The sequence below is a fragment of the Cajanus cajan genome, chromosome 1 (assembly GCF_000230855.2).
Source record: "Cajanus cajan strain Asha chromosome 1, NIPB_CcT2T_4, whole genome shotgun sequence".
In the NCBI taxonomy this organism is placed as follows: domain Eukaryota; kingdom Viridiplantae; phylum Streptophyta; class Magnoliopsida; order Fabales; family Fabaceae; genus Cajanus; species Cajanus cajan.
The window spans coordinates 5,932,848-5,948,556 of record NC_138517.1 but is presented as its reverse complement, the minus strand read 5'-3'; the positions used below and the strand labels follow the sequence as shown (position 1 = coordinate 5,948,556).

The following is a 15,709-nucleotide window of genomic DNA, read 5'->3' as shown; positions in this document are numbered from 1 at the left end:
CTCTATGTGACTGACCATGAGCACCTCATAATTTTAATGTTCAATACTTATTTACAACCTCAATAACTCTATATTTGGTAAAAAGAAAAAAAAAGATGTCTGATAAACAAAGTCAATGTTGAATACTCATTTACATATTCAATAAGAAAATTTAAAAAAAAAATCCAAAAAAATTGTTAAGAATCACCAAAAAAGGACAAAATTTCCTTTATTCAAATCAATTCATATAAGTGGAAGGGATGAGATAAAATAGAACACGTGTAACTAGAAGTTAAGACAAATCAATGTAAGTTAAAATCTATTTTGTTCACATCAGTTCATAACCTGGTTATGTGAGAGCAATATAACATCAATACATCAAGAATAACATGAAACACTGAAAATTAATCAACATGGATGTCCCTAAATTTTTAGATTTTTAGAATAGGAACCCTAACCTATAAATCTACTAGTACTATTGCTATACAATAAGATTTAAGAGAGATAATGAGATTTCTCTCAACCCTTAACTAAAATTTCTTATTAAGAATCAAAACCCCTACCCCTTACCTTGTACAAAGTGTGAGAGGGTAAAAAAGGAATGGGTCAAGCATTTCCTTCCACAAATCTTTAAGAAAATCCTCCATGTAGACCTCTATGAAGATAAATTGCTTCAACACTTCTTTGAAATGGGATGAAGACAGATTTGAGAAACAATCTTTTTTTAAGATGAATGAGAAGAATGTGTTTTAAGTCTTTTCTTCATGTAAGAGATAATTACTCTATTTTCCATTTTTTAACAATAAAACAATAGCTATTCACTTTTGATTCTATTTCTAACTAATTACTCGTTACATTTCTTTCCAAAAGTCAATTTTGTAACTTAGTGTAACTTAGTTTTTTTTTTCTCTCTCTTATTTTTTTAAATTGTATATTACTAATATAGTTTGTACCATTAGAACTTTTTCTTTTATAATCTTTTGGATTTCATTTCTTATTTGTTCTCTATAAGTTAACCATAAGCACTTAAATAAATATTTAAAGAGTCTAAAAAATTCTTATAAATATAAAATCATATCCTAAACATAATTTTATTTTATATTGTTAATATTCTCTTACATTTAAAATAGTTTACCCTTTTCTTTTGCTCTTTTTATGCAAAATAACTTATATCTAATATTTAAAATTTTAATTTAAATAAAGTTTCTAAAAAATTTTAAATTTAATACCTAAATTTTATAACAAATTAAATTCAAACAATAAATAATATAAATATATAAATTAGAGGGCATTATAGATTGGTTCACCTATTGTTTAACCCGCGATGAACTGAGTCGGATTTGTAACGTAGCAAGTTGTTTTAGAAAGCCCAATATAGGTGATTTAGTAGCCCAGAACGGGTCGTTCCCAATCTGGAATGGGCCGTTCCAAGCTATTAAATTTACCTGTAATTCGTGGTTGAGAACGGGCCGTTCTGGAAGGAGAACGGGTCGTTCCAAATTCTAGTACTGGCCGTTCTGGTTGGAGTACGGGGCATTCTGGATGCAGAACGGGCCGTTCTGGATGAGTCCCAGAACGGGCTGTTCTGATTTCAGAACGGGCCGTTCTGCATGTGGATTTTGCACATAACGAAGGAGAACAGAACGGGCCGTTCCGGATTCGGTACAGGCCGTTCTGGCCACTCCAAAAAGTCTATAAATAGGGGTTGAGGGCCTGGAGGAGAATGCGAGTTTTTAGAGAGAAGTTTTAGAGAGAAGGTCTCTGGGTCTATGAGCTCCTTTCTCTCCCAAATTTCTCTGTATGATTCCTTTTCTTCTCTAGACCACTAATTCCTTCTGTCATTTCTTGAAATTCAGATTAGAAAGATTGATTTGGGTGGATTGAAGTTCCGAGTTGAGCCTCGAAGGGGAAATTCTACTTTTGTTCAATTTTTGGCTATCCGAGCCAATCTTCAGGTGAGGGAAGCTAGAGTGTAGATTGACTAAGTTGTTTTTATGTTGTTTATATAAGTTGACCTTATAGATGAATTTTAAATATGTTGTATATTGTTGAAGTTGTTTATAAAGTTGTTAAGTTACATTAAGTTGATATTGTAATGACTATAGTTGTTAAATAAGTTGTTTGCATGTTGTAAGTTGTTTATTGTCGTTAAGATGTATATTGCTGTAAAGTTGATGTGATGTCTATTGCTGAAAAGTTGTATGTTGTTTAAGTTGTTATGTTTATTAAGTTGTGAGTTGATTGTGTTGTTCAAGTTGAAAGTTGATTGAGATGATGAGTTGAAAAGTTGTGTGTTGTGTAAGTTGTTGAGCTGATATATGTTGTTGATTTATAAGCTGATTAAACTGTGATGATAAGTTGTTGATCACTAGGACTAGGGGAGATGTTTTCGAAGTTGTTCATCCCATTGTGTGGATTGAGATAGTTGTGGTGCTCTGAGAGCCCAATTTGTTGAAAAACCCTCCTTGGGAAGTTGTCCCTTGGAGTGGACGTTGTATCGTTTTCCTCTAGGACTTAGTTGGTCCCGTGTGTGGGCAAGGTCGATGCACACGTGTACAAAGCGACCACGGTATAGGGGCCAGGCCGAGCTATACTGATTACAAGCGGCCAGATGTTGAGATACATAGTACTAAGGTGATAAGTTGAAAGTTGTTTTAAAAGTGGAAAGTTGTTTTAAAAGTTGAAAGTTGTTTTAAAGTTGAAAGTTGTTTTAAAGTTGAAAGTTGTTTTAAAGTTGAAACCCTTAGTACTGTGTGGGCGACATGGAAATAGTCGATCCATGTCATGGCTGAATGACCAATTTGAGTAAGGTATCTAGCTAGAGATGTAGTCTCTGATTAGGTACTGGAGGGTGCGTGGTACTTGGAGGATAGTGGGTGCGCTAACTCCACATGTGGATTGGTGAAGCTAGCCAAGGCCGTGGTAGGCTATACCCAAACCCTTCTGTCCTGACAGTAGTACTAGACCTACGAGTCTAAGTGGCACACCTGAGAAATCGCCTATTGTTGTCTATACCTGGTTCTCTTCGGAGTTCCTAACGTTGTACTATACCTAACTTGGTGGAGATAGGTCAAACGTTGGATTCGGTAGGGTTTATGCCACCTATACTGCTCAACTTCAGTTGTTGGAGATCTCCCAGTTGTATATGCGTGACGACGCATTTAAATATTAAGTTGTATATTGTCGTTGTTGTTGTTGTATTAAAGTTGCTTCTAAGTTGTATGAATAAGTTGTGTTTTTTTTTTATGTTGAACAGTATGGTCATTTGTGATGATGATTGGATGAATGAGTAGTATAGTGTTTTTCCCTATACTTGTATGGTTGTTTATCGAATTCTAGCTTACCCTTCTGTTTCCATGTGGATGGACTGCTATGATCATACGGTGTATGTAGATCAAGATTAGGTTTGGAGCTGTTGGCTGAGTCTGTTGCTAGAAGTGGATTTTTTTGGTACCTAGTGTCAGAGTTACCACCTTGGGTAACAGTTTTGTGCTTGACCGACACTAGGAGAGTAGTTTTGGATAATTGTATAAATACTAATACTTAAAACTTTATTATTAATGTATATATATATATATATATATATATATATATATATATTTGTTCATGTTGTGTATTTATGAGTAATCCAATTTTATTATTTATCTTAATTTACAAATTTTTAGTGTGATTCCATTAAGTGTAGAGACCACGGCAGTTGTTACAGGATTATCCAATTTATCAAATCTAGTATTATACATATTCTATATAAACAAACTGTTTTAATGTCATATATTGTCACCATTTAAGTTTTTTTTTTTTAGCTCCAATGGTTAATTCATTATGTGATATGAATCCTTTTTATTTTTGGTGAATTGATTTTAAAAACTTTCATCTCTCTTACTTTAAATATTTGGTAACATAATTCTAAGAAATTATTCTTTGCATATGATAAACAAAAGCCAAATTTTCAATGATAGATTAAAAGAGGAAAAATCTACATACTTAAAAATACAATAATATATATATATATATATATATATATATATAATTTGATTATTTAATTATTAAGTTTAATATATTTTTAAAGTTTATCATTGATTTAATAAAGGTGACAGTAACATTTTTTTTATTTCTTTTAGTTTTTTTATTATGGTAATTGAGTTTCTAATTTGATTATTTAATTAACAATGTTGAATATTTTTTTATAAAATATTTTATAAAGTTTATCTTTCATTAAGTTAATTTAATTTGAGGTGATTTAATAATGATCAGCAAGTTGATTATCTATTTATTTTTTGTTTTATTAAGATAATTGGGATTTTTAATCAGCATATCTCGATACGACAAGTTATTTCAGTTATCATGTTGTTGTCTTTTTTAATTATTATTTTTTATCACTTGGGAGTATTTGGAGTGTTTTCTTTTTTCTGATCTGACATTTTTATTGGCTTAAATTACTGATCATGAATTATTTGCAATTCTATAACATTCGAAATGATTTGGAATTTTAAATATCAAAAATTGATTTGTTTGCTAAATTTATTAGATAATTCTTAATTTAATATTTTTTTCAATGACTAGCATCACTATAATGTTCCACTTTTTCTTATTCATGTGTAGAAAGTAAATATTTCATCTTGACTTAATATATCAAGTAACAAGTATGTGATCAAAAAATAGGCTGCTAATTTTTTTTACCAGTCAACATTAAAAAAAGTGAAACACGTTATATAAAAGGAAAATGTTGTCTAACTTCTTTATATTTCTTAAACTTATCAACTCCTTCCAACATGATGTTATTACATATTTTTTAAAAAAAATTATGAGATTCGTTTATTTTAGAAGTAAGTCAATTTAAATTTATTTTGTTCAATAATTCATGTTTTACAACAAATTTTAACAATCTAATCATTGAATTTAGAGTTCTTAATTCATAAATTAAGTTTGCAAAATTTTAAAAAATTTAAAAATTATTTGATACTTCGTTTCATTAATTTAAATTGACGGATAATCATAAAATTATTTTATATATTAATTTAAATTAATGAAACAAAGTATCAAATAATTTTTAAATTTTTTAAAAATTTGCAAATTTGATCTATACATTAAAAACTTTAAATTCAACAGTTGAATCGTTGAAATTTGATGTAAAACATGAATTATTAAACAGAATAAATTTAAATAGACTTACTTTTAAAATAATAAATGAATCTCTCTTCTAACAAATCCTCTAAAACACTTAAATACTCAACACATAGTTATTATTAAAGATAATAATTATTCAAAATTACAATATTACGTATTTCATTTTAATTCCTATTATTTTCATTTCAAATTGAAGTAATGAACACTATAAACTCTTATTTTCATCGTATTATGGTTTGTTTGACAATGATAAAAAAAATCAACTTCTATTGCTATATTATATTAATATATATTTAAATTTCTTACATTTATTATTTTTCAAAATTAAAATTTTTTTTTATAAAATAAAAATATCATATACACATAGTTTATTGCGTGCATTACATAAGTACTTACACTAATTATTAAATACGTGAATAAACTTATAATTTATATGAATCGTGATTAGATGAATATTATTGTGAATGCATTGTCATTAAAGTTAATCATTTATACATTATTAATATAAAATTTATTTACACTAACAATTAATTAAATCTTTTAATTGTGTCATGTCACTATAAACACATTTATTTTTAACAGTGACATAATACAATTAAAAGATATAATTAGTTATCAGTTTAAAAAAAATTTACACCGATAGTATATAAGTAAGTGATTAACTCTAATCATTAATCTATTAAACTCATGAACCCATACTTTTTTTTAATCTTGGATAACACTTGTATCCCATAACTTAATTATTACATAATGTATCCCACCAGATTCATGAAACTAACAACGACTTTAACAACAATAAACCGACACTTTTTCATTATAATTTTGGACCTGGTGGTCCCCTATCGATGCCTGAAAATTTTATATTCAAACTCGTGCAACGCACGTAATGTACCGCCAGTAAAAAATAAACATGAAACATGAAACATGAAACATGAAACATGAAACGACATGGACGAGGCGCGCGAGTGGCAATGTCGCATTTACCCTTCCTCTATTGAACGACGATTTTACCTTATGCCGTTTTATGTGGTGCCGTGATGCATATAAATACTATACTTGGATTCCAAAGCACCACGAGACACATTAAACATTGACTATATACTTGGTTTCACCCACTCTTTTGATTTTTGGGGTTTTAGTTTCCTAGGAAAAGAAAAATGACGAAACAGGTTCTTCTTTTGTTCTGCTTCGCCTCTGCACTCAAACTTTCAGCTTCAGAGTCCATATCTGCTTCTGTGCAGCCTCACGCAGCTGAATCCTTCTCTGCTGGCTATATTCAGGTACTGCTACAAGATTTTTTTTGTTGACACCCTTTTATTTATTTATTTTATTTTGGAGCTGTTTTTACACATGATATTTATTTATATATATGATCAAGACCATAGTTTTATTTTATTTATTTTATTTTATTTTAATAGATGAAGACTGCAGCGAACTGTTCTTACCTGGTAGTTGTTTCTACAAGCTGTTCATCGCCCAAGTTCACGACGGATAAGATCAGTATTGCGTTTGGAGATGCTTATGGCAACGAGGTTTTGCTTTTTTTCTTCTATTAATTTCGAGATTTTGTTTATTTATTTCTTCTGCTGTATCTCTGTGTATGGGGTTTTATCTGTTCAAGATCTAAAGGAAATAACATATCAGTTTTTTTTAGGAAATATCGATGAATATATTGTTTCTAGAAGAGTTATAAACAAACCATTTTTTTATTATTATTTTTTTATGTACCAAAAAAAATTGAACACCAGAATCATGGTCTTGGATATTCAGTTATTTGTTTTCGGAGTTTACAATGTTACTTTCGTGTTAAATTTTATTTATTCACTTTCGAGAAATGCTAGACAGACACTCTTTCTAGTTTTTTTTTGTTTTTTTTTTATTTTTATATTATTGACCGAAGTTTTTTGGAAAATCATAAGAAAGAGTGTGGATAGTGTCTATTTCTCTTCACTTTTTTTAGTTGGGTGGAGGTAGGTTTGTTTTATTTTATTTTATTTATTTACTATTATTATTATTACTTGCTTGGTTATAACAGCTTATTTTTTAATTTTTAAATTGATTAAAATAAATATATTTTTTCATAAATAAACTGAACAAATACGTCCATTAGTCGACTGTTCTAAGCTAATCAAATATCTACATATATCATTTCTTAGTTCTTACAGCTGAAAAGTACATGAAGTGCATTTATATTTTGTTTAGAATGGCTACCAGGGTAGGGTAGAAAACCTTGCTAAGGGCTAACTAACAAAGTACTAGAACCTTCTCGTTTTTTTTTTTTCTAATGAAAAGTGATTAATATATATGAAATAAAACATTCAGATATGGTCATATTATATTCTTTATGGTAACTAGATTCATGAATAATTGTCAACAAATAGTCTAAACTGCAAGGTATAGTGGTCAAAGTTTCATGATTATCGTATCAATGGTTTATTCGTATCATTATGAAAAAAATAATCGTTTTAGAATGTTTATGTGATTGATTACATCTGAAGTTGACTTAAACACTAAACAACTTGATGACTTTCAAACCCATGTTTTTTAATTGCATATGCATAGAGAACTTCCAAACTGAAATCAGAATTACAAATACAAGATGATTGAGCTTTACAAAAACAGGCTATTGTTATTTATTAAACGTCTGCTAGGATAAATATCTCTAAACATGAGTTTATTTGTAATTTTTTGGAGAAGTTATATAAAGAAACTTATACAAATTAGTTTTTACATAAACTAATTTGAAGTTATAGAGAAATATATATATATTTTTTTCTAGAAGTGCTTATGGAGTAATTTATTCAAACATGTGTTAATTAATTCAGAAAGCTAAGTTGTAGCAACTTGAAACATTTCTTCTTCTTTATTTATCAGGTATATGAACCAAGACTTGATGACCCAATTTCAAGGACTTTTGAGCAGTGCTCATCTGATACATTTCAGATAGATGGTGCATGTGCATCCCCCATTTGCTTTTTGTACCTATACAGATCAGGGGCAGAGGAATATGGTTGGAAGCCTGAGAGTGTCAAAATCTTTGGCTACAACTCAGAGCCTATTACTTTTGATTTCAACACCTCCATCCCCAATGGCACCTGGTTTGGCTATAATCTGTGCCAGACTCTTCCTCCTCCTCCTCCTCCTTCTTCTTCTTCATACCAACTATACCCTCACAAATGGCTCATCATGAGTTTGGTTGTAGCCTTTGTTCTTAGCTTCTGGCTGTAATAATGTTACCCCCTTGATCACATATACCATAACATGCACCTTACATATTATCAGTGAAGGGTGAATCTTAGTAGTAGTACTCTATGCAGAAAGTAGGGACATGAGATGTGAAAGACTGTTGGTCGAATTTGGTTAGTTATGTGGCTTGGTTTTAATGCCTCGTAGGAGTTATGTTAAATTTAAGTTAATGTTATGTGAAGAGAAGTGTAATACACACTCTCAAATTCCTCTTTTAAACCCTTTTTTAAACATTTTGTTAGCAGGAAGTATTTACAAACTTTGACTCGTTTGAAAGAATTTATGAATAAAGTATTTCTGTTTATTTTATGTTATAAGTGTTTATGAAAATATTTAGATAAATTTATAAAATATTAGTTTATAAAATGTTTTGAAATTATTTTAAAAACAAGTTCGATATAGTTTTTACTAATTTATTAAAAAAATACTCATGTATAAATCTTGTCATTGATGTAAATAGTATTTTTTTTTTCATTCTTTCATTTAGAAACAGTCTTATATTTTTTCATTACTCCTTCTGTAAGTTTTTGTTTCTCCATCCGAAAGATTTTGTTCCTCTTAATTTTATTTCTCTTCTCCTTCAAAATGTTTTCTAACTCTTCTTAAAATTCACAGTTTCCTATTACAAAAAAATTGTAACTTTTCTCTTTCTCTAAAATAGCACATTTGTAATAATTTTTTTTGTTAATATTTAGACTATTTTAAAACACGATTTTATAAATATATAAAATTGATTTTTAATTTTTAAAATATATAAAATCAACATATAAAATATTTTTTTTTATGATTATTCATCAATTTGAATGAATAAAACGATATATTAAATAATTATTTTATTTTTAAATTTGTATACTTGATTTATGTATTGAGAATTTTAAAATCAACTGTTAGATTATTGAAATTTGATATAAAATATGAATTATAATGTCATTTTTAAAAGTTATTTAAGTTGTTTTTTATATTTTCATTTAATTTCCATACAGAAATTATTTTTTTAATTTTTAAAATTTTAAAGTGAAATAACATCTAATAAGTGTTTGAATAATGATATATCTAAATCAAAAAATTTATTAAATTTAAAATACTTACAACATAAGTGTTTATTATAAAAGAGCTTATTAAATAAGATCTTAAATAAGTTGTTTGGCCAAATATATCCTTTATTGATGATTAATTTTTGTTCCAAAAACGTAATTGATCATTTTTAATAAAAAAGTTTCATTTGAAATTTTTTTTTTTATCTAAATGATTTGAACTCATGATCTTACTTTAGAGTACTAAGTTTAGTTTTGTTCAAATCTAGTCAATTTCAAAAAAGAATTGTGAGTAACACTCATTAGTTTACGAGATTTTTATTTTTTTTAAAATTTTTAATAAATTATAACATGAATATAAATTTATTATAAAAAAAAAATATGTTATAGAGGATGTTAGTATGTGGCAAACTAAAAGACACGTGATAAATGAGTTAACCTAAAACCTTCCGTTGTGAGATTTTTTTTTTTCATCAAGTATAAATTTCCTTGATTAGCTTTGAAAGTTGAAACACATTGCTTGGCTAGTAACTAAGAATAATTTTAGACCTGTTAAAATTGGCGTGGTTCAATATTATCCATGTAAGGGTAAATAAATTTACTTTAGTATTTTTTATAATATAATTTTTCTTGAAGTTGGTAAATAATACAAGACAATACTTAATTACGAGAAGAATAGTACAAATTGATATACAGTTGTGTTATTCCTGGCACGATTAATTTGTCTTTTTTTTTACTAAAAGAATCCTTATTTTTAACGATACATAAATATTTTAAAACAAAGTAATATATCTAGTTCTCAAAATAAAATTTGAGTTCACTTCTTAGTTAATGAGCATAAGCGTTAAACTATATGTATTTATAATTAAAAAGTTTGAAGCAAGTGTTTTAATGTGTTAAAACTATAGTCGAATCATTTGGACTGTATTTAAGTTTGATTTTTTTTTAGAAATAATTCTTATTTAAACTTTACTTGTTTTATGGTCAAGTCAGATTGCTCAAAAATAAAGTCTTAAGATATTAAAAAGAATTTCATGTTGTTATATTACTAAGACATTAACATGTTGTTTGAGAGATTTAAGAATGAGAATAAGTTAGACTTTAAATAAGAGTTTATTAGTTGTTAAAGCCTAACAACCCGATTTTTTAATAAAAAAATATTAATTTTTTTTAAAATCTATTTATTTAAAAAGGTTGAATTTTAACTTATAAAAAAGTCTATTAAACTTTATAGGTCAACCTATTTAATTACATGATATAATAAAATAATTTACATATTATATTGTTAACAATATAATTAAATAAATAAATTTATGATAAAAGAATCAAATTATATATATTTATTACATTTTTATTTTACTTAAATACTTTATATTTTCTGTTTATATGAAATTAATAAATAAAAGTTTAAAATTATAATAGTCGCATCTTTGTATGATTAGTTATTTCATTATTTAGAAATATTTCAAATAAAATATATAAAATATTTAGAAAGTTTTTTTATAAGATTATTTATATTATGTGTGAGTGTAATTAATATATGGGTATATATGAATTATTTCTCTTACATTGATTTTTTCATTTAAAATTTAATCTAAATAATAATAATAATAATAATAAAGTAAGATATTTTTTTATCTTGTAAATTTAAGGAGATGTATTGGATTATAATTTCAATAGATTTTAAAATATTTTTATGTTATAAAAGAGTCTTGTGATATTCAATCAAGACTTTTTTTTAATATAAAAAAGTCATATAGTATTAAATCAAGACAATCAAAATAGTTTTAGAAGTTTATCAAAATTTGGTGGCATTCAATTAAAACTTTTTTTACTTTAAAAAAGTTTGTTATTATTAAAAAATATAGAAATTTCAATGAAATATTTTAAATATTGAATTTTGTGAGACTTTTTAGTATAATATATATATAATACACTTATCAAACAATCTCACAAAAATCTTTTAGATTTCGCATAATTTTTTTCCTTGTTATTTTTACTCTTTCTTATTTTTCTCTCTCTTAAATCATTTCTCTTACTTTTCTTACTTATCTTTTTTTTTTCTCTTTCTCTCATTTTTGCTTTTCTCTCTTCTTTTCTATTCTATCACTTTTTTTTTCTTCTTTTTATTCACCTTTCTCATTCATCTCCTCTTCATCTCATATTTTCTCTCTCTCTCCTTCTCTATTATCTTTCTTGCTTCTCTTTCTCTCTCTCTTATCTTCTCTATCTCTTTTCTCTTCCTCTTTTTATTTATTTATCTCTTCTTTTTCTACTTTTTCTTCTTCTGTCAATTGATGTATAATTTATAAATATTTATTTTTTAATTATTAAATATTAAAAATTATTTATGCATTATTGAATTTTTTTTATCATTAAATTGTTAAAATTTAACCATTTATTTTTAATAAAACTTAATATTGAAATATAAAATTTGAAAACATATATTAAAAAGATTTTGCAGGTCATGATAATGACCTTCAAAATGAAAATGAAAATGAAAATTTTAATTTATGTCATGTATCCTTTAAAAATGTGATTGAGAGGATATTTATTATTTTTTAAATCATGTTTCACAATTTTTAAGTCAATGTCACTATTTCTATTTAAGACATAAACCAAACTTATATTAACATATAATACTACATAACTTTATTTGCAAAGAATGTCATTCCAATGAATTTTTAATTAAATTAGTGGATGAATCTTCATATTTAATGCTATTATTTAATGAATACCATAATTTTAAACATATTGTTTAGACTTAAGTGCATATGTCAATATATGAAGGATTAATATAATTTTATATATGTTATATTTTTTTATTAAATCTTACAATATTAAAAATCCATGTTTTTCTATGAAATTTATAAAATCCTTTAAAATCTTATAACATAAATCATAAATCCATTGAAATCAATTAAATACTGACGTAGTTTTCAAAGATGGTGCAAATTGGGGAGTAGGAGTGGTAGTTGTGACACCCATTTTACCCCCAACATATAATATAATAATAAAGAATAGTTCCTTCAACACGGGTAAAATGGTTCACATACCAAAATACTTTCTACTGTCCAAGTAATTTTAAACAAAAATTAGAAAATATAAGTTCGTAAACTCAACTATCAAATAAATATAAAATTCAATTACAATAAAATGAATAATCTAAAATCACTTGCCCCAATGTCACATTATCAGAGCAATCTCATGAATTAACTATTGGCACCTTGAATGCCACTCAAGTCCGGATCTTTTTCACTTAAAAACAACCACGAAACATATGGTGAGAAAGGAGACATTTACATGAAAAGCACAGTAGGAAATTTCCACAAAATAATCTCAATTTACAATAATATAGTAACACAATATTCATCATTCAAACATGCTCAACATCATTCAACCGTTTCACGCACACGCCCCTAATGACACATCACACGTCTAGCATCGTGTCACACACATGACTATGCCAATGCATTTCATTATTAGCATTGTATCACGCATACGATCGTACCGACGCATCACACATCTAATACCATGTCATGCATACGAACGTTCCCAAACATCACATAACCAACACCATATCACAGACACGCTCGTGCAGCATGTAAAGGCCTATATATGTAATTGTTTATCCGATCTTTGATCAATAATTTCTCATAAGGGAATGTAGTTACAATTGAAAAAAGTTTTCAACCAAAGTCTTTAAGTCTATAATTTATAAAATGAAGCACATAGAATAAAAGACAATTACCTAATCTCATATCCTCTAAAAACATCTTGAATCTTTTCTTTAGCTTGATCCATTTCTTTATAAATTGTCGCAACCGAGATCGCGACTGAACGACGAAAAATAAATAAAAAATAGGGAGTCGCCACTAATGTTATTTTTTAAGGAAAAACATTGGAAAAAATCATAAAATAGAAAATGGTCTACGAAAATTAGATTTTTGGGTTCGGAAGTCAATTACGTGTAAGGAAGGTATTAGCACCTTACAAAGTTCGTCTTAAGACGATTACCTTTAATTAATTAAGCAAATTTATTATAACTTTTAAAATATTTATCTCACCCCACATTAATATGAATTAACAATAATAATCAAATATATTGTTTAACAAATGTCTTTATTTTATTTTAATGAGTAATAAAATTATTTATATTATTATTATTATTAGAAAATGAGATAATATTGTTATTTTTATTTTTTTTGGCTCGACAGGAGTGACTTCCTGCTCCTACGTATCTCCATGCGTAATGAAAAATCAGAGTCACGTAATTCTTTGGTAGAAAATATTTGTGTTGATATTTTTAAATTAATTTGTTTATTATTTTTCTTTTAAAAAGGTTAGAATTTTTGAACTGTCACAACTCATATATCCCAAAATATAAAAACTGACAGAGGTGTACACCAAAGTCAGATATTTAATTATTTTTTTTAAAAATAGCATTGTTATTGTTAATATTGTTACTATTGTGGTACATATTAAAAAAAAAATTTGGTTAGATATTTTTTATTATTTTATGGAAAAAGTAAAGATATTAAGTTGTCACAACTTGTATCTTAAATTTAAAGGTTAAAAAGATATTACATCTAATCAATTATTTTTTCAATAAAATCTTTGATATAATGACCTCAAATATTTATATTAAAAATTGCGATAATATATTTTTTTACTTAATTATATTTTAAATAAGAAGAACTTTAAGATAACAAATTGTCACAATTTACACCTTTAAGCCCAAGAATTAAGGAAATGTCACATTCCAATAATTTTTTTTAATGAATTAAAATTACATGATCATTTAACACATTTATATTAGGAAACAACTTAATCAAGTAAAATCAATTAAGCTAATAAATAAATGCTATCCTCTAAGATTAAGGAAACGCCTCATAATTTTATCACTATTATTATTATTATTATTATTATTATTATTATTATTATTATTATTATTATGTTTAATTTTATTATTATTATTATGTTTAATTTTATCTAAAATCTAAATAGTATTTCTATTGGTCATTTTTTTAACGTTAAGTTACAAGACTTTATTTTAAGATATTATTCTTATTTTATTATAATTATTAATGTTATTATTTATGTTTATCTTATGATCGTTTGAGAAATATGAGGATATGGGCCAAGTTATTTGTAACGTTTTAAAAAACGAAGGAGAAAGAAAAGATAAAAAAAGGAAGAAAAAAAAGTAAGCCCAAAATCTAAGATAAATCCACACGGTTACATTGCCATTAGGCAGATGATAAATACACCTCCACTCTCGTATAAACACACCCCCTTTTTAAAAAAAATATATAAAAAATGTCTAAATTACCCTTTAAGAAAAATGAAATTCCTAAATTTACACCTCTTTCCCCGCACCTCCGTTCCCCGCACCCCCCTTTCTCGCACCCCTCTTCTTCGCAAAGTCTCTTTCTGCAACGGCACCAGAACGGGTCGCACTATATCAGAACGGCCCGTACTACAAGTAGAACGGCCCGTACCGCAAGCAGAACGGCCCATTATGCTTTGAGTACGGCCCGTTCTGCTTCAGTGCGGGGCATTCTGAAAACAGAACGGCCCGTTCTGCAAGCAGTACAGGCCGTTCTGCTTGCAGAACGGGCCGTTCTAGGGTCGTTCTATTGCAGTTCAGGCCACCGCGTCACTTTTAAAATGGCTACCTTATGACTGATTTTAAAATCCTGATTTTAAAATTCATTTTTATTCTTTTTCATTTTTCATTCTTGGTTTTTCTTCTTTTACGATTAACATAATCATATTTTATCTTTCTATCTTTTAAATTCTATTTTCCACTTTGCACTCTATTCTTTCTTAAACCCTAATTTTTCATTCAATCATCATTATCCTCTACATTCAATACAAGGTACAAAATTAATATATTAAATTACATTTCATATTTACAATTTTTTTAAACTTATTTAACATTAGTTATGCACAACAGGTTTGATCGCAGACGCCGGTGGTGGATGAGGAGATAAAGAAACTGGTAAGTTAAATGTGCCATACGCTTGTAAAATAAGTTTTTTAGCATTCCGGAAAGTACTTTCCGGAATAGTAAAATTATTGTTCATATAATTCCAGAAAGAAATTTCCGTAATAGTAACTTTAATATTATGGAAAGTACTTTCTGGAATTATGTAACAAAACATTTCCGGAAAATACTTTCCAGAATAAGAATTTAATATTATGGAAAGTATTTTCCGGAACATTTTTATATAATTCCAGAAAGAACTTTCCGTAACAGTAACTTTAGTATTATGGAAAGTACTTTCCGGAACTATATAACAAAGTTTTCGGAAGCTACA

General features: G+C 27.1%; 1 protein-coding gene across 1 annotated transcript; it reads left to right on the top strand.

Annotated features, from left to right (window-relative positions):
• Window positions 1-6,173: 6,173 nt before the first annotated feature.
• Window positions 6,174-8,571, top strand: LOC109803919 (embryo-specific protein ATS3B). The gene is made up of 3 exons (XM_020365599.3): window positions 6,174-6,386; window positions 6,525-6,638; window positions 7,981-8,571. Exons 1-3 carry the CDS (start codon window positions 6,264-6,266, stop codon window positions 8,332-8,334), a joined length of 591 nt encoding a protein of 196 aa, XP_020221188.1. The 5' UTR covers window positions 6,174-6,263; the 3' UTR covers window positions 8,335-8,571.
• Window positions 8,572-15,709: the final 7,138 nt, after the last annotated feature.